Below are 26,755 nucleotides of genomic sequence, written 5' to 3' on the forward strand. Positions count from 1 at the left end.
CCCACACCACCCCGCGCTCAGGACGCGCACTGCCTCCCGTGCCCGATTCCCTCGCGATTGCTCTGCGCTCCCGCCGATCTCGCCGCCTGGTTTCGTGCCTCGCCGTTGACTCTACCCGCCCCTGCCCTGCGCCACCGCAGCCACTCAGACCGCACTCGCAGTCTACGCCCGGGGCCCGGCATTGTGCAGCTGCATAAGGCACGTAGCCAGCCGCCTAGCCCAATTTGAGGTACGTTTGACGAGACTTCTGCCTGTTCCCCAATTTCTGTTTACTCATTACTTGTAGCTTGTCGTGCTGCCACCTGCCAGTACTTCTCGTTACGAATTTAGGCTTGATGTATACTACTTAATTCTGTCAAGCAATGTCACTACTTACTACAGAATTGTTTCAGTTTGGATCCAATTTCTGAGTCCATGTGGCATCTTGAGCAGTAATTTTCAGAAATGTTACTACTTACTACTGAATTGTTTCAGTTTGGGTGATCAAACAATCGATACATTCTTCTCATTTTTTGAATCGATAAATTTCATTTGTCATATTGAAGAACAGAATGTCAACTAGGACCACATGGTTACATATATGTATCAAATGTGGAAGAATGAACACATGCACATAGTCTTCTTTGAACTTTTCAAGGTTTATTGTATGCAAAATCAAGACTTATTTCAGATTTTTTTTCATATATTTGTAAGATCATATTGATCAATTTCTGTTGTGCTATTGACATGTCGTATTTATTGTAATTTTTAGGGACCACTCTGTTTGAAAATCCTGGATCCGACACCAGGCAGAAGGGGGCGGCAGGAGGAGGAGAATGAGGAGGCGGCCGGGGATCGCCGGCTTGCAGAACGCGGCGGCGACTCGCGTACGTGCTAATTTTTCTACTGGTTAGCCTGCATGGCGCGTGATTTTTCATCCTTTGGATCCTGAGATGTGATTGTGCTTGCAACTTCCAGGACAAATTCCGTCTAGTCGGGGCGAATGTGGCGAAAGTCAGGACGGATGTCATGCAGGAGCAGCTCGCGACCTTCAGATCGCAGCTCGATGAATTCGCTCGCAAGCATAAGGTAAGGTAATTCATTGCTTGCGGTAGTTGAGGGGAATTGAAGTGGAGGGGACACATTTCTTACGCTAGTTCCACTGAATTGCATGATACTAACTATTTTTCTTATCAACCTATCGATCTTGCTATCCTCCGCACTTGTTTGTATCTGCTATCTGCTGCATTGTAACCATCACAAATGGAATGACTATTTTTGGCAAAACTGGAAACAGTCTACTTGCTGCTTCTATATGAATTAAAGTTGTCAATCAAACTTCAAAAGGGAGCCTAACTAGCTAATAAGTGCATGACCTGCATGTACCCAAAACTGAGCAAACATAATGTGCTGTTTCGATTCTGTGTGTGTGTGTGTGTGTGTGCGCGCGCGCGCGCGGAATTACTCATATATACTCCAGTCTGACAAATATGCTACTATTGGGAAAGTTGTCTAGAGGGGGGGAAATCAGCCATTTTGATATTTTCCATCAACGCACACCTTCTCAAATTAGCATCCAGCAGATTGTACATATAGAAAGCTATATGTTACCATTATGGTTTATGGCAAAAAAATTATGCAATGTCAACAACTTCATTTGTTGATTTCTACTAATTTAGTGACAAGTATTACCCTGGGGTTTGGCCAATTGATCAGTAATGAGTTAATCACGTCCTTATCAAACTAAGTAAAACCTAATATTATGCTAAAACGCCTTTCTGGATCTAGAGAACACCAAATAGAACTTTATTTCATATCATCTAGTATCAGTTAGGTGTCAGTTGATTGCTATTTTTTGTGATAGCTGATAGTTCTAGATTTCACTCTTCGCATGGCATAATTCCTATGTGGTAGTACTATATTTTTATCCCCATGTGCTACAAGAGATGAGAACAAATTTCTAATGGCAAAGCATATTTCAGTTACCTCTGCTAATGGTATGTACATGATTGTGCTAGTGCAGAGTGACATCCGTAAAAATTCGGTATTTGGGCAGCAGTTTCATGAAATGTGTGCAAAAGTTGGAGTAGATCCATTGTCATCGAATAAAGGAGTTTGGGCAGAGCTCCTAGGAATCGGTGACTTCTACTATGAATTGGGTTCGTATACTTTAGCTTCCTTTGATCTTCTTTGGATCTTGTAAGTTTCTCTTATACCTTTTTATGCTCAGCTTAACATCCATGTCAATCATGGCAGGTGTTCAGATCGTTGACATATGCATAGCAACAAGATCGCATAATGGTGGTCTTATTGACTTGATAGAACTCCGCAAACTTCTCTGCCAGAAAAGAAAAACTGATCTTGGTTCATTATCGTCAGATGACTGTTTACGCGCTATAAGTAAGCTGAAGGTCAGTCTTATAAGCTTATATTGTCCAATAATATGTTCGGGAAATTGATGCTTCACATCATTTTAGAGTTTGGACTATAATTAATGCATAATCCTTGCTCAGTGCAGTGTTATTTGATGTACTTTTTTATAGCTTTCTGGTTTTGTAATCCTTCATTTGTGAACTTGCAGGTCCTTGGTAGTCGTTTTGAAGTAATTTCTGTTGGGAAGAAAAAGCTTGTGCAATCGGTTCCTACTGAGTTAAATAAAGATCATAATGGGATACTTGAACTAGCTCAGGTTTGTGTTTCTTGACACAATGTTACAATACAGGCATATCAATTGGCATATGTTGACAGTCAAAATCCCCATACAGTACATTGGAAAACTCTTTTGCCAAGCTTATTTCAGTTGGGTACTAGACAAGCAAGACATAGGTTGATAGAACCTATCAAACTGAGAACATGCATAAACTAGTGTAACCTATACCATAATACCACATTGATGCGACCGTATCTGCTACGGTGGCAACGGACATTTCGAAGGCTGGCCAAGGGCAGAAGGAGATATATGTCGTACCAGCTCGATGTCGGGCGAAAAGTGTACATGCAGTTATTCAAGATGACACTCGTCGGACCGACAGAGTTCAGGTCATACCGGCGAAGGAAGTGAAGCCGACATTCAGGACTCCATGCAACTTTTTGACAGTGGGCAAAATTCATCTGAAGTTAAATTGAAGTCAGGTCAACTTATTGTGTGCTCTTTTTATTTTTAGGTTCAGTAGTACGTGCGTGTACTAGCTACACACCTAGCCAAGTATTTAAATTAGTACTATATATACATAGTAGTATATATGGGCTGTCCGACTAGTACTTTGTTAGGTGTTTTGTTCGGTTCAGCTTGGGCCGCCGTTTTGGTTTAGGAGTCTGGGTAGGTCTATCTGGTCGGCCATATAGAAGGTCAGGGCGCTGCCCTTGTATGGGAGTTTTTTATTGCGTGAGTATAAAACTAGAAAAATCGCCATGGTTCCTGGCGGAGAATACTGTGTGTTCGTGAGTTAAAAACCCATCGTGGTTGTTCTTGCGCGCGAGGATTGGGAAGCTTCTCCAATTGATACGCGTGATCTTCTAAAGATCGTCCAGGTGATTCCAGCCGTTGCGGGGTTCGCCTGTTGTTTGGTTGGGTTTGCATCTTGGTAAACCTAATTCTAGATCATTGTCAGGCTGCTATATAAATTGAGTTGTACTGCGAAAGATTGGGAAAGTATTCGCGCCATTTATTTCCTGTCGACGGTCGCATCAAGTGGTATTCAGAGTAAGGTTGATCACGGTACAATTTTTTTCCTGCTATTTGATTCAATTGTTTGAAAGGTGGTGAACTCGCAGCATGAGAAATCTGATCATGAGGAAGGCGATGAACTTCCGGAAGATCTGGACATAAGTGATGATTTGCGTATCCATATGATGTCGATCAAGGGAGCCAACAAGAAGCTTGGGACAAGAGTTGAGGAATTGTCTGCAAATATTGTAGGCGTCGAGGACAGGTTGAACGAGCGTCTGACTGCTAGCGACCGACAGCGCACTGATAGTTTACAAGTGGTGACCGAGAGTCTTAATCGGCTCACTGCAGCAGTTCAGCGCCTTCAGGCGAGAGATGTGGCACCCCGACAGTCCCGCTCACCACGACGACGTCGTGACCGTGACCACGATGATGGTGGTGATTTTTCTGAGGATTCCGATGCCCGTGGAGGCTTACATCACCGACCACGGCATGATGCTAGGGCTCACCGCCATGCTGGGCGGGGCCGTGACTATGGCGGCAATGGTGCCCATGAGGATGATGGCTTGGGTCGAATCAAGATAACCATACCAGAATTCTCGGGACGTTGTGCCGACCCGGAGAAATATTTGGAGTGGGAGATGCGCATAAATCAGATTTTTGATGGTCACAACTACTCCGAAGAGAAGAAGGTTCGTGTTGCATCAATGAAATTTACAGAGTATGCTCTTGTATGGTGGGATAATAAAAACCGTACTCACGAGCGACTAGCAACATGGGCTGACATGAAGCGAATCATGAGGGAACGTTTTGTGCCTGCTTACTACACTCGCCAACTTCATAGTAGACTGCGTCGTCTAGTGCAAGGTACAAAATCAGTTGATGAGTACTACAAAGAGATGCAAGTTTTGATGATCTGTACGGCTGTGCTGAGTCTGCGGAGGCGACCATGGTACGTTTCTTTGAGGGGTTGGAAGAAAAGATTCGTGACCGTGTTGATTAATGCAATATAATGATATTCATGAGCGGAGCGTGCTGAACGTTGGGTATTGGAGAAGCAAGTTTCAGAGAATCGTCCGACTTACAACACTGGGCGACGTGGTTCTTCTCTTGTTGAGGGTGGGATTAGTGCTAAACCGACTCCTTATAAGTCGGGAAGCATTGAACAGAGCAAAGTGGCGGCTGCGCCAAAGGAGGTTTCTCATGTTTCATCTAATGCGTCTTCATCTCATCATCGTAATATTATTTGCCACAAGTGTGGAGGACGTGGACACATGAAGCATGAATGTTCCAATCAACGAAGGGTTCTACTTGTTGATGCGGAATATATTTCAGAATCTGACGATGAGACGCCTAAGTTAGAGGATGGAATCGAAAGAGGTCATGGTGATACCATACTATGTTATCCTCAAGATGATCCTGATATGAAGAGTTTGCCTAGCACATAAGGTCCAACGAGATGACAAGACCATTGTTGAACAAGGACAGCGGCGGAGTATTTTTCAAACTGCACGTACCATCAAAGGAGAAGTTTGCAAACTGATAATTGATGGTGGCAGTGGTAGCAACATGATTAGCAAGGATGTGGTGGAGTCTCTTTTGTTGCCAACATGGAAGCACCCAAAACCATATTATATGAAGTGGATAAATGATGTTGGCAAAGTGAAGGTGACTCACAGGGTGAAGGTACCTTTTTCTGTTGATGGCTATGTTGATAAGGTGGAATGCGATGTTATGCCACTACATGTTTGTCATCTTATTTTGGGGCGTCCGCGGCAGCATGATGTTAACGCTCTTCATCACGGACGAACAAACCGGTACACTTTTATGCATAAGGGTGAGTTTTATGCTATTCTTCCTAAGGATGCACATAATATAAAGTGTACTATAGAAGTGTTCAAGAAGAAATCTGCAAGGTATAGGACGAAACCGAGGACGGGTTTCTTTCAAGGGAGGGAGGATGATGCGACCGTATCTGCTACGGTGGCAACGGACATTTCGAAGGCTGGCCAAGGGCAGAAGGAGATATATGTCGTACCAGCTCGACGCGGGCGAAAAGTGTACATGCAGTTATTCAAGATGACACTCGTCGGACCGACAAAGTTCAGATCATACCGGCGAAGGAAGTGAAGCCGACATTCAGGACTCCATGCAACCTTTTGACAGTGGGCAAAATTCATCTGAACTTAAATTGAAGTCAGGTCAACTTATTGTGTGCTCTTTCTATTTTTAGGTTCAGTAGTACGTGCGTGTACAAGCTACACACCTAGCCAAGTATTTAAATTAGTACTATATATATATAGTAGTATATATGGGCTGTCCGATTAGTACTTTGTTAGGTGTTTTGTTCGGTTCAGCTTGGGCTGCCGTTTTGGTTTAGAAGTCTGGATCTAGGTCTATCTGGTCGGCCATATAAAAGGTCAGGGTGCTGCCCTTGTATGGGAGTTTTTTATTGCGTGAGTAAAACTAGAAAAGTCGCCATGGTTCCTGGCAGAGAATACTGTGTGTTCGTGAGTTAAAAACCCATCGTGGTTGTTCTTGTGCGCGAGGATTGGGAAGCTTCTCCAATTGCTACGCGTGATCTTCTAAAGATCGTCCAGGTGATTCCAGCCGTTGCGGGGTTCGCCTGTTGTTTGGTTGGGTTTGCATCTTGGTAAACCTAATTCTAGATCATTGTCAGGCTGCTATATAAATTGAGTTGTACTGCGAAAGATTGGAAAAGTATTCGCGCCATCGATTTCCTGTCGGCGAAAGATTGAGCAAGACATAGGTTGATAGAACCTATCAAACTGAGAACATGCATAAACTAGTGTAACCTATACCATAATACCACATTACTCTAGTTGTAACATCATTCACATGCAGGCTAAAGGCTATGTCACCGTAGAACAAGTTGAGAAGGAGTTCTTATGGTCAACTGGCCGTGCAATCGATGCCCTTGAAACTTTGCTAAAGGTAAACACTGCATCTGGATTTCCTATTTATGATAGCAATCTACATGGTTCATTCCCGTGCCAAAAGGAAAGAAAAACAGCTTTGTTTTTTTTTACTGCAAGTTATGTTGGAACTATGATATATTCACCTTGGACCAAGACCTACACTGCGATTTTCGAGAGCCATGTGCATGTGCATGCCCATGGACACTTTTCATGCCCAGATTAAAATTAGCTGTAAAATTCTTTGGCGCCTGTATAACATCGGTGACTTCTGACCCATGAAACTCTGTTGTGCGACCAGGAGGGACTTGCTATGATCGACGACGGACACAGGGATGGCAAGCGTAGACACTGGTTCCCGTGCGTCACCCTCAGATCCGATGCCTCCAGTTTCGAAGCAAAGTCATAATTTAGCTGTGCTGTTCTATTTTTACCCTTGTGTTCATGAGAGCTGGAACCACCTGTGCTACTGGTGCAGTCACATTTTTGGCTCACTAGTACGCCCTGCGCAAGAAGGGAAAACATTACACGTAGTACCTGAAATAGTAAAATCGTGTGCGATTTCTTGCTTCAGAGCTCTGTTGTGTTCTTCAGTAAAAGTTGTGGATGTTACTATGGGACTGGTGGACAACTAGAAATAAAGCGAGCGAAGGGGAAAAACAGAGGAGCACGGCCGAGGTCAGTGTGGTCATTAGTAAGCATGTGTTAGATTTCAACCCGGACAGGCCCCAATGCAGTCCGCCGGTGATGATACGTCAGGCTTGGCAATTGCCGGATTCAGGGTTCATGAAAATTAATCTTGATGCAGCCTATAAGGAGGACTCGGGAACGGGTGCTTGGGGTTTTGTCAGTTCATGATGAGTTTGGCGATTTCATTGCTGCGGGTGCTGGGAAGCTGCATCATGTGCGTACTGCTCTCCTAGCTGAAACTGAAGCATGTGTCAAGGCCATTTAGGGAGCTATGGACCTGGGTTTGCACCGTGTTATCTTCTAAGCAGAATGCCCTCAAAGACCAAAGGGTATGAAGCTGCAGATATTGGGGTCCTCCGACGAGAAGCTAGAAGCCTGTGCCTTATGTCAGCTGATTTCAGGTTTTGCTAAGGTGAATGTAATAGAGTTGTGCAGCATAGTTTTGAGGCACCCGTGCCGTTCTCTGTTTGAACTGAAAATGTCTGTTTGGGCTGAAAATGCCCCTGACTTTGTTGTTGCTTTGGTGATTCGCGATCGTGCTAGCCACCCCGTTTAAGTGGAAATACATAATGTGTGTTTGTATAGATGCGCGTTACTATTTATGTGTTCCTATTTTTGATGTGTTTCGACTGACAGGAAAGAATTGAATGCTCCCCGACCGCCCCTTATGTGAACGATGCTTTCCCTTGTACATATATAGACCTTTAGCCACTGCCACTCTATTCATTTCAACATATTGGTAGCACTAGCCTAGTGCACTGGATTTATAGTGATGAAATGATCAAATTGAGGAGAGGATGAGAGAAGGACCGGACAGATGTTACAACATGTACGCGGGAACGAGAGACATCAGGAACAGTAGCAGAGCAAGGTGGTCAAGAGACATTCGTTCGATATCTCACCACTGCTAGAGCCCATGGTTGCAGCGTTATCGCCTTGCAGCCCCCCATGATGCCTGTGCTCTTTCACCGATAGTCTGCTTCATCGACCACATCTTCCAGCACCTACGCCTTTGGTTGATGTGCATGCATGCTCGCAATCTACATACCTTTCGCAAGGGTATTCCACACTACTGCGTATCTGCATCAATCACGCTGAGCTCGTGTTGATTCTCTTCCCTGGCCTGAAGCACCTCTGGCTTGCCGTTGTATCTTCCTCCTTGATGACGAACACGGAGTCATCTCTCTTAGTAGCACAGGTGGAGTTAGCACTATGGCATTTGGTTCACCTCACCTCATAGATTGTGTTAAATCTTTAGTAAACTGATGTTAATCCATGACTAATTCGTGACCAACCCATGTAATATATGATTACTAAGATGGCCCAATTGATAAATCTAAACATTTGAATCCACATATATTCTGACTTTTTACAAATTTTTTATTGAATTCCATTTTTTACTCCCTAGATTTCATGTTTGTGACAACAATTACCTCATTTAATAGTTTTCCACATTTTTACCTAACTTAGGGCACATATAGTTGTTGATAAGATAGTCTTATCTTAAATCCACCATGTAATATAGAGAGGACAATAAAAATAATGCCTTTCGTCAAACTGTGGTTTCGACGGCCTTTCGTCAAATGCCTTTGCCATTTGGTAGTCATTTACTACTGTAAAGTTCACTAGTAGAAAAACACCTAATAGTCCCGGTTCACAAGGGCCTTTAGTCCCGGTTCATAAACCGGGACTAATGGGTCGTTACTAATACCTTCACCCATTAGTCCCTGTTCAAACACGAACCGGGACCAATGTGCCTACACGTGGCACTGTGCGCCGAGCCCAGTCAGGGGGGCCAAGTCCATGTTTTTTTAAGAAAAGTGGCTGGTTTAGAGGTTTTGGGGGTTATTTTTAGGTTGTTATTAGCTAGCGAAGTGTCCTCTCTTATATCTTCGTCCTTGGTTTACCAACGCTGCTGCTATATATGTTTATTTCACCCGCTGATATAATAACTCATGCATGCTCACATCATACATCATCATATATAATAACAAGTCCTACTAATCATGCATCATCATACAACTTCTACTCGTTATTAATAATAAGTTATACGATCATCATCCTCATAGTCATCGAACCCAACCCTACATAATTGTTCTTAGCACATGATCATCAGTATCAGGTAGGACATGACCTAAACACCCTTAAGGTAAAATAGCATAAAACAATATAGACCCTGACTCTTCATTATGAAGAATGGCGATCATCCTGTCTCCAATTCTTGCCCTTCGCTGATTTTTGCTTCCAAGAAGCTCCTTACGACTGTCCATACATTTTTTCCATTCTTTGATTGTCATGTCTCCACTTCTTTTAGAAACCCGGTATGGACAGTTCAGATTCGTAGGAAGACCTGGTTGTATGTTCAAAACATGAAGGCTACCGTGCGTATACATCAGATGAGGCACACAATCATTCGGAATTATCTGTTGAAAAACATAATAATAACTTCGTAGTTAGCAATGATTTACTAGTTTTAGAAGTGTGCAAAAAGATGCACGGATGTCGTAATAGTAAAAAATCTTACCAGGGTATCTACATGGTAGTTACCGTAGTTCAACACATACACTAGTGGCACGTATTGACCATAATGTTGAGGAGTTTGATTGTAGATATTGTAATTCTCAAGATCAGTACAAAATGCGACCAGATGATTTTTCTCCTGATAAGTTAATTCGGAGCCTTCGTTGTAGTAGGTTCTGTCTACCATCTTCCGCACATTTTTTGAAGAATGAAAATAAGCTGTCAATGAAAATAAGTTGTCAACTATTTTGAAATAAACAATATAAATTACTTAATAACTATGTTAAGCTCACATTGGGGAAGAATTGGAGGTGTATCCACAAGGACGAAAATCGAAGGTCTCTCTTGCGCGATTGTAGGATCACCAAGATCCATGGTGACAAGCATACCCTCATCAAAACCATACATCTTGCAAAGTGCTTCCCAGTTTTTGCAACCAAAATGGGTTACACTCTGAGCATTGTACAATTTTACTTGAAAATTCACACCATGATGGGTACTTAGAATAATTTTTTTGGTTTCCATACTTTCATGGTCTTCAAAACCCATCATCTCCAAGACATAGCGTCTTGCAAAGCATTGGATAACCTAGTCGAATTGGAAAAGATGAAAAATACACGTTAAAAAAGTTGAATTTGTGCTTAATTACGAAAAAAACTATTGTCGTCGTTGCGTACCGTATGAACATCGAAGGTCTCCTCGAGCTTAATGCTGAAGCGCCGATCTTCATCCAGCTCAATGAACCTGTCGCACATACCTCGGTCGTCGTGGCACCAGTCGCACTCCCCCGGGCGGTTTTCATCGTCCGAGTACGACATTTCCGGCCTAAGTTCATAATTCAAATATTAAATATATGTACTAAAAATCCTAAATTAGATCATTATTATTAATCACGGGTTGACTATCGGTGATGGTACATAGCTCCTCCTTTCATTCCCGAGTGCATTATTACAACAAATTGTCTAGCACACGGGAATGAAGGAGAAGCTACCCCCACGACGGCGTGGATGATGGAGGGGGCTCCTAGATTTCTGCATAGAGTGCTCTTCAATTTTAGCATTTAAAGTAGGAGTACTTTTCCAATATGAGCATTCAATAAGCAAAACCAAATTCTAAAATAAAGTAGTATTCAAATTAGCATGCATTCAATTATAACCAAAAGTACATCATCTCTTGTGTCCGTACATCGAATACTCCTCGAATACTATCATACATATAGCATCGCTAATTAATACAGCTAGAACCGTAGCGCCCGACGGGTATCGTCGCGGGCGGTGGATACCCAAAGATAAGGAACGATCACAGGATCATAGCTCCAGTGAGATCCCTGAAGAACCTGCCGGGTATTGTCGAACCTGCCCTCCAACGCAACAATGTAGCGACGGACGTGCTCGTCCTCCTCGCTGACACGGTGACGTACCACCTCCGCGGTGTCCGGTAGCCTCGGCACCGTCACTGGCCCACGCGACCGCCACCAAACAAGGATCGGGTCAACAACGGGCTGCCTCCTCACCAACCTACGTCCCCCAGAAGGTAGCACCTCCCAATACCAGCCCGGCGGAGCCCAGTCCCGAACATGGCCCTGATCAAGCAGACCTCCACCGCCGAGTCGACGACGACGAGGATGCGGGATAGGCATCGCCGACGTCGATGCGGGAACTACGTACTTTTATATATAGTTAAATAAAGTAGTTTTATTAATTAAATCAACTATCTAGTTCAACTACTAAGTACTTACTATAAATAAATAAAGTAGTATTTACTATAAATAAATAAAGTAGCACTTACTACAAACTACTTCTATATATAGTTAAATAAAGTAGTTTTATTAATTAAATCAACTATCTAGTTCAACTACTAAGCACTTACTATAAATAAATAAAGTAGTACTTACTAAAAACAAAGTAGCACTTATTATAAATAAATAAAGTAGAACTTACTATAAATAAATAAAGTAGCACTTACTACCAAAAATGGCCTTTGGTGGCCGAGCTACCTGCAGGCCAGAATCAGCCCCGTCAGTGCTCGCCACGATTGGCGAGCGTGCATGACGCTCCCGTATATTGACTGTATTCGTAGAAGAGTCCGTTGTACAGCTGCCGTATTTGCTTTTTTGATATTCTGCGCGGGCTCACGTACACCAGCAGGCATCGGAGTGCAGCACAGCTCCACGTCGCCGTCAAGCGTGCATCACTCCAGTTTCATGTACGCGGCACGGGAGTTGACTCCGTCAACATGTGCCATGCCTTTTGAGTTGTTGACGACCACACCCTCAGCATCTCCATCCTCTCGTACAACTGCAGAGGTCGTATCTTGAGGAGCCATGTCGTTTGAGTCACTAACGACCACTTTCTCACCATTGCGGTACGAGGCAACATTGGCTTCCACCAATCAGAACTGGTCTTCGGCGTTGCTGATGTCCATGGGTTCAGAAGAAATCACCTTGGTGGAGCGCCCGCGAGCTTCATGGATGGAAAGCAACCACAAGACTGGACAACATCAATTCCGCCACCCAAAAAATCACCCGCATCTAGCCTAGGAATCAACCTGGAGCACACAACGATTCTCAGTCAGCCAGATCCAAACCTACATCTGGAGACGAAGGACTCGAGGACAAATCGTTGTGAAATCAAGGAGTAGAATATCCAAGTCAAAACAGATTTCAGTTTGGAAGAAGTAAGAGCAAGAGAAATTACGCGGGGCAGACTGGTTTCTCACCCTGAATCTGCTTCTTCAAAGAAGAACTCGAGTCCATCCATGGCGAATCGTCGCTCCGCACAGCTACCAGGAGGGAAAGGGGATGAAATCGCCTAACGACGAGGGGAAGAAAAAGCACCGCTTCTGGGGTTAGGCTAGCGTGCAGCGCCAGACGGGCCCGGAATAAATATCGCACCACCCCAGAGCCAGCTACATGTGCTAATTTTAAAATCAGCCCATCAGGCTCATGACGCCCATGTACGAAGCTAGCACACCAGTGCATGTCACACATGTATTTCAACTTAACTGCTAACGTTATGCACGAGAAAAAAGAGAAGCACACATCACGACGCCATACTGCATGGCCCAAGATAGCGGCCTGCAGGTAGCTCGGCCACCAAAACGCCACTCTCCACTTACTGCAAACTACTTCTATATATAGTAAACTAAATTAGTTTATTAAATCAACTAGCTAGTTCAACTATATATGAAGCACTTACTATAAATAAAATAAAATAGTACTTACTAAAAATAAACTAGTATTTTTCTAACTAACTAATATTTTTCTAACTAATTATATTACAAAAAATCTAAATAAAATAGTAATTATATTTTTCTAACTAGCTAGTTCAATTATAGTACTTACTAACACAATCTAAATATCACCAAAAAAATCTATTAACAATAATATCACCAAAATACTATGAACAAATTAATAGAAAAAAATCTATTAACAGAAAAAAAATCTAACACAATATGAACAAATTAATTACACCAAAAAAACCTATTAACAGAAAAAAAAATCTAACACAATATGAAAAAATTAATTACACAATCTAAATTAACATACTATAAACTACATATCTAAACTACTACACATCTAATCTAACAAAAAAATCTATAAACTACAAAAAAATCTAAAAATAATCTAACAAAAATCATAAAAAGTTGCTCATGGCGAGGTCGACGGCGACGGCGACGGCGACGACGAGGTGTGGCGCGGGGCGGCGACGGCGTCGGGGCGCCGACATCAGGGCGGCAGGGCGGGGCGGGGCGGCGACGGCGTCGGGGCGGGGCGGCGACGGCGTCGGGGCGGGGCGGCGACGGCGTCGGGGCGCGGGGCGGCGACGGCGAGGTGGCGACAGGCGACGGCGCGCGGCGTCGGGAGATCGAGGAGGAGGAGAGATCGAAGTGGGGATGCAGTTCTGAAATTTTCCTTATATAGCAAAGTCTTTGGTGCCGGTTGGTGGCTACAACCGGGACCAATGCACCCTTTAGTCCCGGTTGGTAGCACCAACCAGGACCAAAGGCCTCTTTTCAGCAGCCCAAAGGGCGGGAAGCAGAGGGCTTTGGTCCCGGTTGGTGCCACCAACCGGGACTAAAGGGTGGCATTGGTCCCAGTTGGTACCACGAACCGGTACCAATGCACCCCTTCAGTCCCGGTTGGTGCCACCAACCCGGACCAATGGTCGTGTGCTGGCACAGTGCGGCACGAAAATTTAGTCCCACCTCGCTAGCTGAGAGGGGCGCGCAGTGGTTTATAAGCCCCACTGCCGCACCCCTCTCGAGCTCCTCTCCACTACAGGCTTACGGGCCTACTTACTACTGCTTTGCCTGATGGGCCTACTGGGCCACCTGCGGGCCTGAATCCTGGCCCATGGTGGGTTTCTAGTCGTATTCAGACCGTGGGGGCCCAGTAGGAGGCACTTTTTTTCTTTACTTATTGTTGCTATTTTTCTTTTTTTTCCTAGTTTTTTTGTTTTCTTTTCTGCATTATTTATTTTCTTTTGTTTTTTTGCTTTATTTTTTAATTATTTTTGCTTTTAGTTTTAGAAAAATTATAAACTTTCTGTTAGTGCCATTAGTTCTCAAATTTGAAAACACTTTTTCTGTTTTTTGTTTTGTTTCGTGCTTTATTTATTTTATTTTATTTCGACTTACAACAAAATACTTATTGTTGTTATTTTTATTTTTTCCCAGATTTTTTGTTTTGTTTTCTGCATTATTTATTTTCTTTTGTTTTTTTGCTTTATTTTTTAATTCTTTTTGCTTTTAGTTTTAGAAAAATTATAAACCTTCTGTTAGTGCCATTATTTTTCAAATTTGAATACACTTTTTTTGTTTTCTTTTTGCTTTATTTATTTTATTTTGTATCTACTTACAACAAAATACTTATTGTTGCTATTTTATTTTTTTCCAGTTTTTTTGTTTTGTTTTTTGCATTATTTATTTTCTTTTGTTTTCTGCATTAAAGCATTTCAAATGAACTCTGAAAAAGTTGAAAGTTGAAAGTTGGCATGGTATCACGAGGGCCGAACCATAAGACATTAAAGCATTATGTGCCGGGACTAAAGAGGGGCATTGGTCCCGTTTGGAGCCACCAACCGGTACCAATGGACCCGTCTAATTACTTATTTATTTTTTGCAGCTGTTTTTTAGTTGATTCTTTCTGCAACTGTTTTTTTAGTCCCACCTCGCCAAGCGAGAGGCACTCACAACTGTTTATAAGCCTTGAGTGCAGAGACGATGAAGAATAGGCTCAATGCTCACCTGCACGTCGGTTCGCTTCAAGCCTTGAGGAATAGGATAGACTGCACGGAGCTATGTGCAGTGCAGTTTACACTATTCCGAAAGGCTTGAAGCGAATTAACTAGCATTGCGCCTCTTTTTTATTTTTAATGACTTATTACCACATAGAAAAAAATAGAAAAAAATAAATATAGCAGAAAAGAAAAAAAAACTATTTAAAAACTACTCAGAAATAAATAGAAGAAAAAATAGTTGTGATTAACTTTACTAAAATCTTTTTATTTTTAATGACTTATTACCACACAGAAAAAAATAGAAAAAAATAAATATAGCAGAAAAGAAACAAAACTATATAAAAAACTACTCAAAAATAAATAGAAGAAAAAATAGTTGTGATTAATTTTACTAAAAAAATGAGCATAGATGCTTATTTTTAATGACTTATTACCACAAAGAAATAAATAGAAAAAATAAATATAGCAGTATATAAATAACTACTCAGAAATAAATAGAAGAAAAAATAGTTGTGATTAACTTTACTTAAAAAATGAGCATAGATGCGCTTATAGAGAAAATTCAACCTAAATTCATAATAAATTTCTACTAACTTCAGATAAATTCAGTATGAATTTAGGTCAAATTTCCTGTATAAGGGCATCTATTTTCATTTTGAGAGGAGCTCAACAAGGTAGAGAGGGAGGGGCTTATAAACCGGTGTGAGCCCCCTTCGGTTGGCAAGGTGGGACTAAACTCTGGCTGCAACGAGGACCAACACATTAGTCCTGGTTGGTGGTATGAACCGGGACTAATGGGCGTCCTTTGGTCCCGGTTCATGCCTCCAACCGGGACCAATGGTGGTGGGCCAGGAGCAAGGCACATTGGTCCCGGTTCGTCCCACCAACCAGGACCAAAAGGTCCAGACGAACCGGGACCAATGGCCCATGTGGCCCGGCTGGCCCCCGGGGCACACGAACCGGGTCCAATGCCCCCATTGGTCCCGGTTCTGGATTGAACCGGGACTAATGGGCTGACCCGGCCTGGACCAATGCCCCCTTTTCTACTAGTGGTTAAATGAAACATCATTTATAAAACTGATTATTAAGTGCCAACCATAGTGCATCTGCAGCCATTTATTTTTTTCAGGGTTAATGTGACACTTCTCGCTCCTCTTAGCATGCTTGTTTCATAATTAGCATAGGATTTGTAGACATGGAAATGCTCAAGTGTCAACTATCATGAGACATGAGAACAACAACATTTACAGAGCGTAGAGTCTAAGCCTCAAGACAGGCAGCCCATAGTAACCTTAGTTGAGTAGTTCATCGATTGTTTTATACTAACTGAATGTGGTCTTGCCAATCTAATACTATATGTACTTCTACCTTTGGAAGACTAGCAAGAGTTCAATGACGATATATTAATAGTTGTGCTTCTGTGACACATGCATATGCACGTTCACAGTTGCACCACCAAGGCACACTAGTAGGAAAACTACTTTACTTTAGTGAGATACATTAGTCCCGGTTTCTAAACGGACCGGTACTAATGGTTGACTGGCACTAATGTGACCATTAGTGCCGGTTCCAACGGCTAGGAGGCGGGCACTAGTAGAAAAGGGGGCATTGGTCCAGGCCGGGTCAGCCCATTAGTCCCGGTTCAATCCAGAACCGGGACCAATGGTGGCATTGGACCCGGTTCGTGAGCCCCGGGGGCCGGCCGGGCCACGTTGGCCATTGGTCCCGGTTCGTCTGGACCTTTTGGTCCCGGTTGGTGGGACGAACCGGGACCAATGGGCCTCGCTCCTGGCCCACCACCATTGGTCTCGCTTGGTGCCACGAACCAGGACCAAAGGCTGCCCTTTAGTCCCGGTTCAAGCCACCAACCGGGACCAATGAGGTGCCTATATATACCCCCTCGCGTAAGAGCAGAGCACACTAATCTGTTTTTTCTGGCAGCCGAGGGGGAGAGGGCTTGGTGGTGCTTTAGCTCACCTCCTATGCACACAAGGTGTTCGATGGAATGCCCGAGCCACACTACTTAAGCTTTCTCCTCTCCAAGCTCGACCTCCAAGCTCCATTTTCCTCAATATTTGTCTAGGTTTAGCGGTCCGTCACGCCCCATACCCGTCTTCACCGCCGTCGATCACCCGCGCCGATCTCATCGCCGGCACCACCGTGGTGAGCCTCTTGTTCTTATCTTCTTTCTGAAAGGAAAAATATTCTTACTTGTATGTTTAGATAGATACTTGTATTATTTTCTTACTTTTATTATTGCATCTTATATAGTGCGATGGTTTTGGTATCCGCCTCCGTCGGCCCTCGTCCTGTCTATGATTCGGATGTGGTATATATTATCTTTTCATAACTATTGGTTCATTTATTGTTTATGAAAATTATGCCGACCAACGTGACATAGATTTTATTTATCTAGGAGGTTGTTGAACCGGAAATTCCAACCGACCCTATTGTCGAGAGGTTAAATTTAGTTGAAGAAGAAAACAATTTCTTGAAGGAAAAAATAAGAAAAATTGAGGAGGAGAAGATGATATTAGAGTTGCATGTTGCGGATGTCGTCGATGATCACAAGATCAAGATGGATGCAATGCGCTTGAAGATTAGAAAGATTAGAAAATATGCCATTCATACCGAGGCTTGGTATCATTATGTCGTTGGATCAGTTGTTACCTTGGTTGCGATTATGATCGCATTTGTTTTCGCATTGAAATGTTTTACATAGTTTCAATGTATGGTTTAATTAATTTAGATGCTCTGCAGAGCTTTAGGTTGTTCTATAATGATTTTAGCTTGAAGATGAGAACTATGTATGTTCTGTAATGTGATGATGAACTTCTATTAATTTGGTCACTTAGTTATCTATTCATGATGTTCTGTAATGATTTTTGACACACTTAATTATATATAATGCACGCAGATGAACCGACAATGGATGTACGGTAACAGACACACCTCCGAGTACATTAAGGACGTGCATGATTTTCTCGAACTGGCTGAGGCAAACAAGCAGAATGGTTTTATGTGTTGTCCATGCCCTATATGTGGGAATACGAAGTCTTACTCTGACCGGAAAATCCTTCACACCCACCTGCTTTACAAGGGTTTCATGCCAAATGTTTGGACGAGGCAGAGAGAAATAGGGGTTATGATGGAAGATGGCGAAGAAGAAGAGTACGATGACAACTATGTGCCCCCTAAATACGGTGATGCTACTGAACATCAAGAGGAACCAGACGATGTGCACGATGATGCTGCAATGGGCGAAGCTGCTGAAGATCAAGAGGAACCAGACGATGTGCCCGATGATGATGATCTCCGCCGGGTCATTGTCGATGCAAGGACGCAATGTGAAAGTCAAAAGGAGAAGCTGAAGTTCGATCACATGCTAGAGGATCACAAAAAAGGGTTGTACCCCAATTGCGAAGATGGAAACACAAAGCTCGGTACCGTACTAGAATTGCTGCAGTGGAAGGCAGAGAATGTTGTGCCAGACAAAGGATTTGAGAAGCTACTAAAAATATTGAAGAAGAAGCTTCCAAAGGATAACGAATTGCCCGACAGTACATACGCAGCAAAGAAGGTCGTATGCCCTCTAGGATTGGAGGTGCAGAAGATACATGCATGCCCTAATGACTGCATCCTCTACCGCAGTGCGTACAAGGATCTGAACGCATGCCCGGTATGCGGTGCATTACGGTATAAGATCAGACGAGATGACCCTGGTGATGTTGACGGCGACCCCCCCCCAGGAAGAGGGTTCCTGCGAAGGTGATGTGGTATGCTCCTATAATACCATGGTGGAAACGTCTGTTCAGAAACGGAGAGCATGCCAAGTTGATGCGATGGCACAGTGAGGATCGTAAGAAAGACGGGAAGTTTAGAGCACCCGCTCACGTGTCGCAGTGGAGAAAAATCGAGAGAAAGTACTGGGCTAAGTTTGCACGTGACCCAAGGAACATATGGTTTGCTTTAAGCACGGATGGCATTAATCCTTTCAGGGAGCAGAGCAGCAATCACAACACCTGGCCCGTGACTCTATGTATGTATAACCTTCCTCCTTGGATGTGCATGAAGCGGAAGTTCATTATGATGCCAGTTCTCATCCAAGGCCCTAAGCAACCCGGCAATGACATTGATGTGTACCTAAGGCCATTAGTTGAAGAACTTTTACAGCTGTAGAATGGAAACGGTGTACGTACGTGGGATGAGCACAAACAGGAGGAATTTGACCTAAAGGCGTTGCTATTCATGACCATCAACGATTGGCCCGCTCTCAGTATCCTTTCAGGACAGACAAACAAGGGATACCACGCATGCACGCACTGTTTACTTGACACCGAAAGTATATACCTGGGAAGCTGCAGGAAGAATGTGTACCTGGGCCATCGTCGATTTCTTCGGACCAACCATCAATGTCGAAAGAAAGGCAAGCATTTCAAAGGCGAGGCAGATCACCGGAAGAAGCCCGCCATGCGTACCGGTGATCACGTACTTGCTATGGTCAATGATTTACACATAATCTTTGGAAAGGGTCCCAGCGCACTACATGTTCCGAATGACGCTGGGGGACACGCACCCATGTGGAAGAAGAAATCTATATTTTGGGACCTACCCTACTGGAAAGACCTAGAGGTCCGCTCTTCAATTGACGTGATACACGTGACGAAGAACCTTTGCGTGAACCTGCTAGGCTTCTTGGGCGTGTATGGAAAGACAAAAGATACAGCTGAGGCACGGGTGGACCTGCAACGTTTGCACGAAAAAGACGGCATGCCTCCGAAGCAGTATGAAGGTCCTGCCAGCTACGCTCTTACGAAAGAAGAGAAAGAAATCTTCTTTGAATGCCTGCTCAGTATGAAGGTCCCGACTGGCTTCTCGTTGAATATAAAGGGAATAATAAATATGCCAGAGAAAAAGTTCCAGAACCTAAAGTCTCATGACTGCCACGTGATTATGACGCAACTGCTTCCGGTTGCATTGAGGGGGCTTCTACCGGAAAACGTCCGATTAGCCATTGTTAAGCTATGTGCATTCCTCAATGCAATCTCTCAGAAGGTGATCGATCCAGAAATCATACCAAGGCTAAGGAGTGATGTGGTGCAATGTCTTGTCAGTTTCGAGCTGGTGTTCCCACCATCCTTCTTCAATATCATGACGCACGTCCTAGTTCATCTAGTTGACGAGATTGTCATTCTGGGCCCCGTATTTCTACACAATATGTACCCCTTTGAGAGGTTCATGGGAGTCCTAAAGAAATATGTCCGTAACCGTGCTAGGCTAGAAGGAAGCATCTCCATGGGCCATCAAACAGAGGATGTCATCGGGTTTTGTGTTGACTTCATTCCTGGCCTTAAGAAGATAGGTCTCCCTAAATCGCGGTATGAGGGGAGACTGACTGGAAAAGGCACGCTTGGAAGGGACTCAATAATATGCAGGGACGGATATTCTTGGTCTCAAGCACGCTACACAGTTCTACAGAACTCTACCTTGTGACCCCGTATGTCGATGAACACAAGAACAGTCTGCGCTCCAAACACCCGGAGCAGTGCGACAACTGGATTACATGTGAACACATCAGGACTTTCGGCAGTTGGTTGGAAACACATCTCAGAGGTGGCAACACTGTTTGTGATGAGCTATACTTGTTGTCCAGGGGACCATCTTCAACGGTTACGATTTGGAAAGGATACGAGATAAATGGGAATACATTTTACACAATTGACCAAGATAAAAAGAGCACCAACCAAAACAGCAGTGTCCGCTTTGATGCAACAACCGAGAGGGGAAAGGACACGTATTATGGTTACATAGTGGACATATGTGAACTTGACTACGGATATGATTTTAAGGTTCCTTTGTTTAAGTGCAAATGGGTCAATCTGTCAGGAGGCGGGGTACAGGTAGACCCATAGTACGGAATGACAACAGTGGATCTGAAAGATCTTGGGTACACTGACAAATCGTTCGTCCTAGCCAATGATGTGGCACATGTTATCTATGTGAAGGACATGTCTACCAGACCAAGAAAAAGAAAAGATAAGGAAGCGAATACATCATACGATGAGCCAAAGCGCCACATAGTTCTTTCAGGAAAAAGGGACATCGTGGGAGTGGAGGGCAAGACAGACATGTCTGAAGATTATGAAAAGTTTCATGAAATTCCTCCCTTCAAAGTCAAGGCTGACCCCAGCATCCTGATAAACGATGAAGATTATCCATGGTTACGGTGCAATAAGAAAATGACACAAGCAAAGAAAAAGTGAAGACTTTCTCCCGCAACTATTATGATGATACCATGCCAACTTTGTAACAGACGAGTATGATACCATTGTCCGTTTTGTACATGCACATGCTATGTGCGTGAAATTATGATACCATGCTAACTTTCAACTTTTTCAGAGTTCATTTGAAATGCTTTAATGTCTTATGGTTCGGCCCTCGTAATACCATTAATCTCGGTTCGCTCCTTGTCAACTATGTTCTCACCAAGAACACTCTCAAGAGGGCAGCCACGTGGGCCATTGGTCCCGGTTCGTCTGGACCTTTTTTCTCTATAGGCGCATCTATGTTCATTTTTTAGTAAAGTTAATCACAAACTTGTGATTCACACAAATTTCAAAGAATTCAAATTTTAACTATTCAAATTTATAAACTAATGACACTAACAGAAAGTTTATAATTTTGTGACTTAAAAGAAAAATAATTAAACATAAACTTTAATAAAATAAATAAAAATAGAAACAATAAGTATTTTTTTGTAAGTAGAAACAAAATAAAATAAATAAAGCAACAAAGAAAACAAAAAACAAAATAATTTTTCTAAAACTAATGGCACTAACAGAAAGTTTATAATTTTTCTGACCTAAAAGCAAAAATAATTAAAAAATAAAGCAAAAAACAAAAGAAAATAAATAATGCAAAAAACAAAACAAAAAAACTGGGAAAAAATAAAAAAAATTGCCACCTATTGGGCCACCATGGCCTGAATACGACTAGAAACCCAACCTGGGCCAGGATTCAGGCCCGCAGTAGGCCCAATAGGCACACAACAGCATAGTTTGAGATTAGGCCCGTAAGCCTGCATTTCAGAGGAGCTCGAGAGGGTAGCCGTAGCAGGGCTTATAAACCACTCCGAGCCCCTCTCAACTAGCGAGGTGGGACTAAATTTTGGCCGCAACGCGGGCAGCGCAGGGACCTTTGGTCCCGGTTGGCGGCACCAACTGGGACTAAAGGGGTGCATTGGTCCCGGTTCGTGGCACCGGTTCGTGGCACCAACCGGGACCAAAGGCCGCCGCTTCCCGCCCTTTGGGCTGCTGAAAAGAGGCCTTTGGTCCCGGTTGGTGGCACGAACCATGACTAAAGGGTGTATTAGTCCCGGTTGGTGCCACGAACCGGGACCAATGTTCTTGATATATATACAACACTTAGCAGTTTTCGACCAAATCCCCCACTTCTCCCTTGACGCCCTGCTCCTCCTCGTCACCGTTGCCGCCTGACGCCCCTGCTCCACCTTGCTGTCGCCGCCGCCACCGACGCCGTCAGGCTGCTCGCCTTCGCTGTCGCCGCCGCCACCGACGCCGTCAGGCTGCTCGCCTTCGCCGTTGCCGCCGCCCCCTGTGAGCACATGCTCCTGCGCCCCTCCCGTCCTGCGCCCCTGCGCGGCCGCCACCTCGCCGCCCTTGCCCTGCGCGGCCGCCGCGCGCCGCCCTGTCATGCGCGGCCGCCGCGCCGCCGCCCCTGCCCTGCATTTTTTTGTGTATATGTGTATATATGCATTTTTGTGTGTATATGTGTATATATGTGTATATATGTGTTTGTATGTGTATATATGTGTATTTTGTGTGTGTATATGTGTATATATGTGTATATATGCATTTTTTCATATATATAATGTATATATGTATGTGGTAGCTATATGATGAATGGATGTGGCTATCTATGTAGGAATATAATGTTCATAACATTTTTTTGTTTATATATGTTTTTTAATATATGTATTAATTTTTTATTTAGGTTGTTAGTAGATATCAATTTTAGGTTAGTGCATTTTAGGTTAGTGTAGAGGAAAAAGTAAAATAAGGAAAAGGAAGAAAAGAAGAAGAAGGAAGAAGGAAGAAGAAGAAGAAAAAGAAGGAGAGGAAAAAGGAAAATAAGAAGAGGAAGAAAGGAGAAGAAGAGGAGAGGAAGAAGAGGAGAAATAAATAAGAAGAGGAAAAAAGAAGAAAAAGAAGAGGAGAAGAAGAAAGGAATAGAGGAGAAGAAGAAAAAATAGATTCTATTTTTTCTTATTCTCCTCTATTCCTTTCTTCTTCTCCTCATTTTTTTCTTTTTTTTTCTTTGATCTTCTCCTCTGTCTCGTCGATATACCCCCCCCCCTCGGCCCTCTCGCTCGACCAAAACTCTCGAGGACACCCAAACCCTAGAGAAAAAACGATGTTGGTCTCCTACCCCCTCCCGCTGCACCCCTACCCGGCAAACTCTCTTGAGGCCACCCAAATTTACCAAGTTAAAAGAGCGTTGTCATCGAGGCCACCCCAAACCCTTGAAGCATTGTGTCGAGGCCACCCCAAACCCTTGAAGCGTTGTCTAGGCCACCCCAAACCCTAGAGAAGCAGCGTCGAGGCCACTAACATGATTCCTTATTGTGATTAGCTAGCTAGTTCTACGTTTCCCACTAATATATATCCATTTGTACCATGTTTGAATAATAATTGACATGTTGTAAATATTTGCAGAAACTATGGAGCACTACCGAGACGAAGCAACAGAAGCGATGTTGGGGGAGATAATTGCAGAAGGAACTGATGTCGTTGCATCATTTTTCAACGACGTCGTTGGTCAGGAAGGACTTGGTGAAGAAGAGGGCTATGTTCATGATGGCTCCGGCCCATTAATACCGGTACAAGAAGAGGGCTATGTTCATGATGGCTCCGGTGATGACCCAATGGAGGTACAAGAACGAGACCGTGCTGTCTGCTCTGGTGACCGAACTGAGTCCGGCCAGGTATATATATATTAGTTAAGCCCGTGCTGACTAGTTAATTGATGCATTCATTGTTTTGGTATATGTACACATATTAATTAACTCTCGTCTTTCTTCCTTTCTCTAACCCTCCGGATCGAGCACAACTTCGGTAAGGAGACGAGGCCCGAAGAAAAAGTTGAGCTCGGATGAAAAGTTTGAGATCACAGCAATCACGCGCGACGGCGAACCGATTGAACCCATCCGGACAAACAACACATTTATTGCTCAGTGCGGGGTTCATGTTAGGGACAAGATCCCGATCAGCTTCCATCAATGGTATAAGCCTAAGGAGGAAGACTGAGGGAGTCCTGGATTAGGGGGTGTCCGGATGGCTGGACTAAGACCTTTGGCCGGACTCCCGGACTATAAAGATACAAGACTGAAGACTCCGTCCCGTGTCCGGATGGGAATTTCCTTGGTGTGGAAGGCAAGCTTGGCGATACGATATGAAGATCTCCTCCCATTGTAACCGACTCTGTGTAACCCTAGCCCTCTCCGGTGTCTATATAAACCGGAGAGTTTTAGTCCGTAGGACGAACAACAATCATACCATAGGCTAGCTTCTAGGGTTTAGCCACTCCGATCTCGTGGTAGATCTACTCTTGTACTACCCATACCATCAATATTAATCAAGCAGGAGTAGGGTTTAACCTCCATCGAGAGGGCCCGAACCTGGGTAAAAACATCGTGTCCCTTGTCTCCTGTTACCATTCGCCTAGACGCACAGCTCGGGACCCCCTACACGAGATCCGCCGGTTTTGACACCGACATTGGTGCTTTCATTGAGAGTTCCTCTGTGTCGTCGCCTTTAGGCCCGATGGCTTCTTCACTCATCAATCGCGATGCGGTCCGGGATGGGACTTTTCTCCCCGGACAGATCTTCGTATTCGGCGGCTTCGCACTGCGGCCGACTGGTTCGGCCATCTAGAGCAGATCGAAACCTACGCCCCTGGCCATCAGGTCAGGTTTGGAAGCTTAAACTACACGGTCGACATCCGTGGGGACTTGATCTTCGACGGATTTGAGCCACGACCGGGCGCGCCGCACTGTCACGATGGGCATGATTTAGCTCTGTCATCGGACAACACCCAGAGCGTCGCTCAGGTGTCCGCTCCGACCATTAGCTCGGAGCCCACTGCGCCAGTCAGGGACGGACGGTTGGACGCCGCCCCGGAAACTGCAACCTCTACGGCGATAGAGCCGGATACCAGCCTAGTCCCTCGCAAGGCCCGTGACTCCAAGGTGCCGGACTCCGATCCGGACTCCGTGAATCCCGCACCTCTTCCGATTAAGCCCGATTGGGCTCCGGTCATGGAGTTCACCACTGCGGACGTCTTTCAGCACTCGCCTTTCGGCAATATTCTGAATTCATTAAAGTCTCTCTCTTTGTCAGGAGAGCCTTGGCCGAACTACGGCCAACATGGTTGGGATGCGGACGACGAAGAAATTCGAAGCCCACCCACCACCCACTTCGTAGCCACTGTCGACGATTTAACCGACATGCTCGACTTTGACTCCGAAGACATCGACGGCATGGACGCCGATGAAGGAGACGATCAAGAACCAGCACCTATAGGGAACTGGAAAGCCACCTCGTCATATGACATATACATGGTGGACACCCCTAAAGCGGGGGATGGCGAGGAGAAAATGGAGGATGACCCCTCCAAGAAGCAACCCAAGCGCCTACGTCAGCGGCGCCGCTCTAAGTCCCGCCAAAGCAAAAACGGCGACTCCGACACCGGAGATAACAACACGCCGGACAGTGCTGAAGACAACCCCCTCCGGCATGATTCAGTGCAGGAGGACGAAGGAGCCATCCCTCATGAGAAAGCGGCCGACAAAGAGGATGAGGACGACAATTACATGCCTCCCTCCGAAGACGAGGCAAGCCTCGACGACGACGAATTCGTCGTGCCAGAGGATCCCGTCGAACAAGAGCGTTTCAAACGCAGGCTCGTAGCCACGGCAAGCAGCCTCAAGAAGAAACAGCAACGGCCTAGAGCTAACCAAGACTTGCTAGCCGACAGATGGACCGAAGTCCTGGCGGCAGAGTATAAACTAGAACGCCCATCCAAGAGCTACCCAAAGCGCAGGCTGCTACCCCAACTTGAGGAGGAAGCAACTAAACCTACATCACCAGCGTACGATGCGCCCGATCGGCCACCCCATGGCCGCGATAGAGAGGCCTTCAGGCCCTCAACCCAAGCCGCACCCCGACACCGCTCAAAACATACCAGAGTACGGGGAGACGCAACAGACCTGCGAGACATCTTGGAGAATAAGGCAAGGCAAACAAGATCGATCTACGGATCGCACGGGCGCCCCGCTTCACGTGACGCTAGCCGTCACGCCGGACATAATAAGTATGGCCCGGCCGAATACAACAGACCAAGCTCGTCCGAGCTGCGTCGTGATATAGCCCAGTACAGGGGCGCCGCACACCCACTATGCTTCACAGACGAAGTAATGGATCATCAAATCCCCGAGGGCTTCAAACCCGTAAACATCGAATCATACGATGGCACAACAGATCCTGCGGTATGGATCGAGGATTATCTCCTTCATATCCACATGGCCCGTGGTGATGATCTACACGCCATCAAATACCTCCCGCTCAAGCTTAAAGGACCAGCTCGACATTGGCTTAACAGCCTGCCAGCAGAGTCAATTAGTTGTTGGGAGGACCTGGAATCCG

General features: G+C 44.6%; 1 protein-coding gene across 1 annotated transcript; it reads left to right on the forward strand.

The window, feature by feature from the left end:
- Nucleotides 1–815: 815 nt before the first annotated feature.
- On the forward strand, nt 816–7,772 carry LOC123117088 (vacuolar protein sorting-associated protein 22 homolog 1). The gene is made up of 7 exons (XM_044537929.1): nt 816–866; nt 958–1,068; nt 2,003–2,138; nt 2,236–2,390; nt 2,561–2,668; nt 6,512–6,601; nt 6,884–7,772. The coding sequence occupies exons 1-7, from the start codon at nt 816–818 to the stop codon at nt 6,989–6,991; spliced, it is 759 nt and encodes a 252-aa protein (XP_044393864.1). The 3' UTR covers nt 6,992–7,772.
- Nucleotides 7,773–26,755: the final 18,983 nt, after the last annotated feature.

Source organism: Triticum aestivum, chromosome 5B, assembly GCF_018294505.1.
Source record: "Triticum aestivum cultivar Chinese Spring chromosome 5B, IWGSC CS RefSeq v2.1, whole genome shotgun sequence".
NCBI classification, from domain to species: Eukaryota; Viridiplantae; Streptophyta; class Magnoliopsida; order Poales; family Poaceae; genus Triticum; species Triticum aestivum.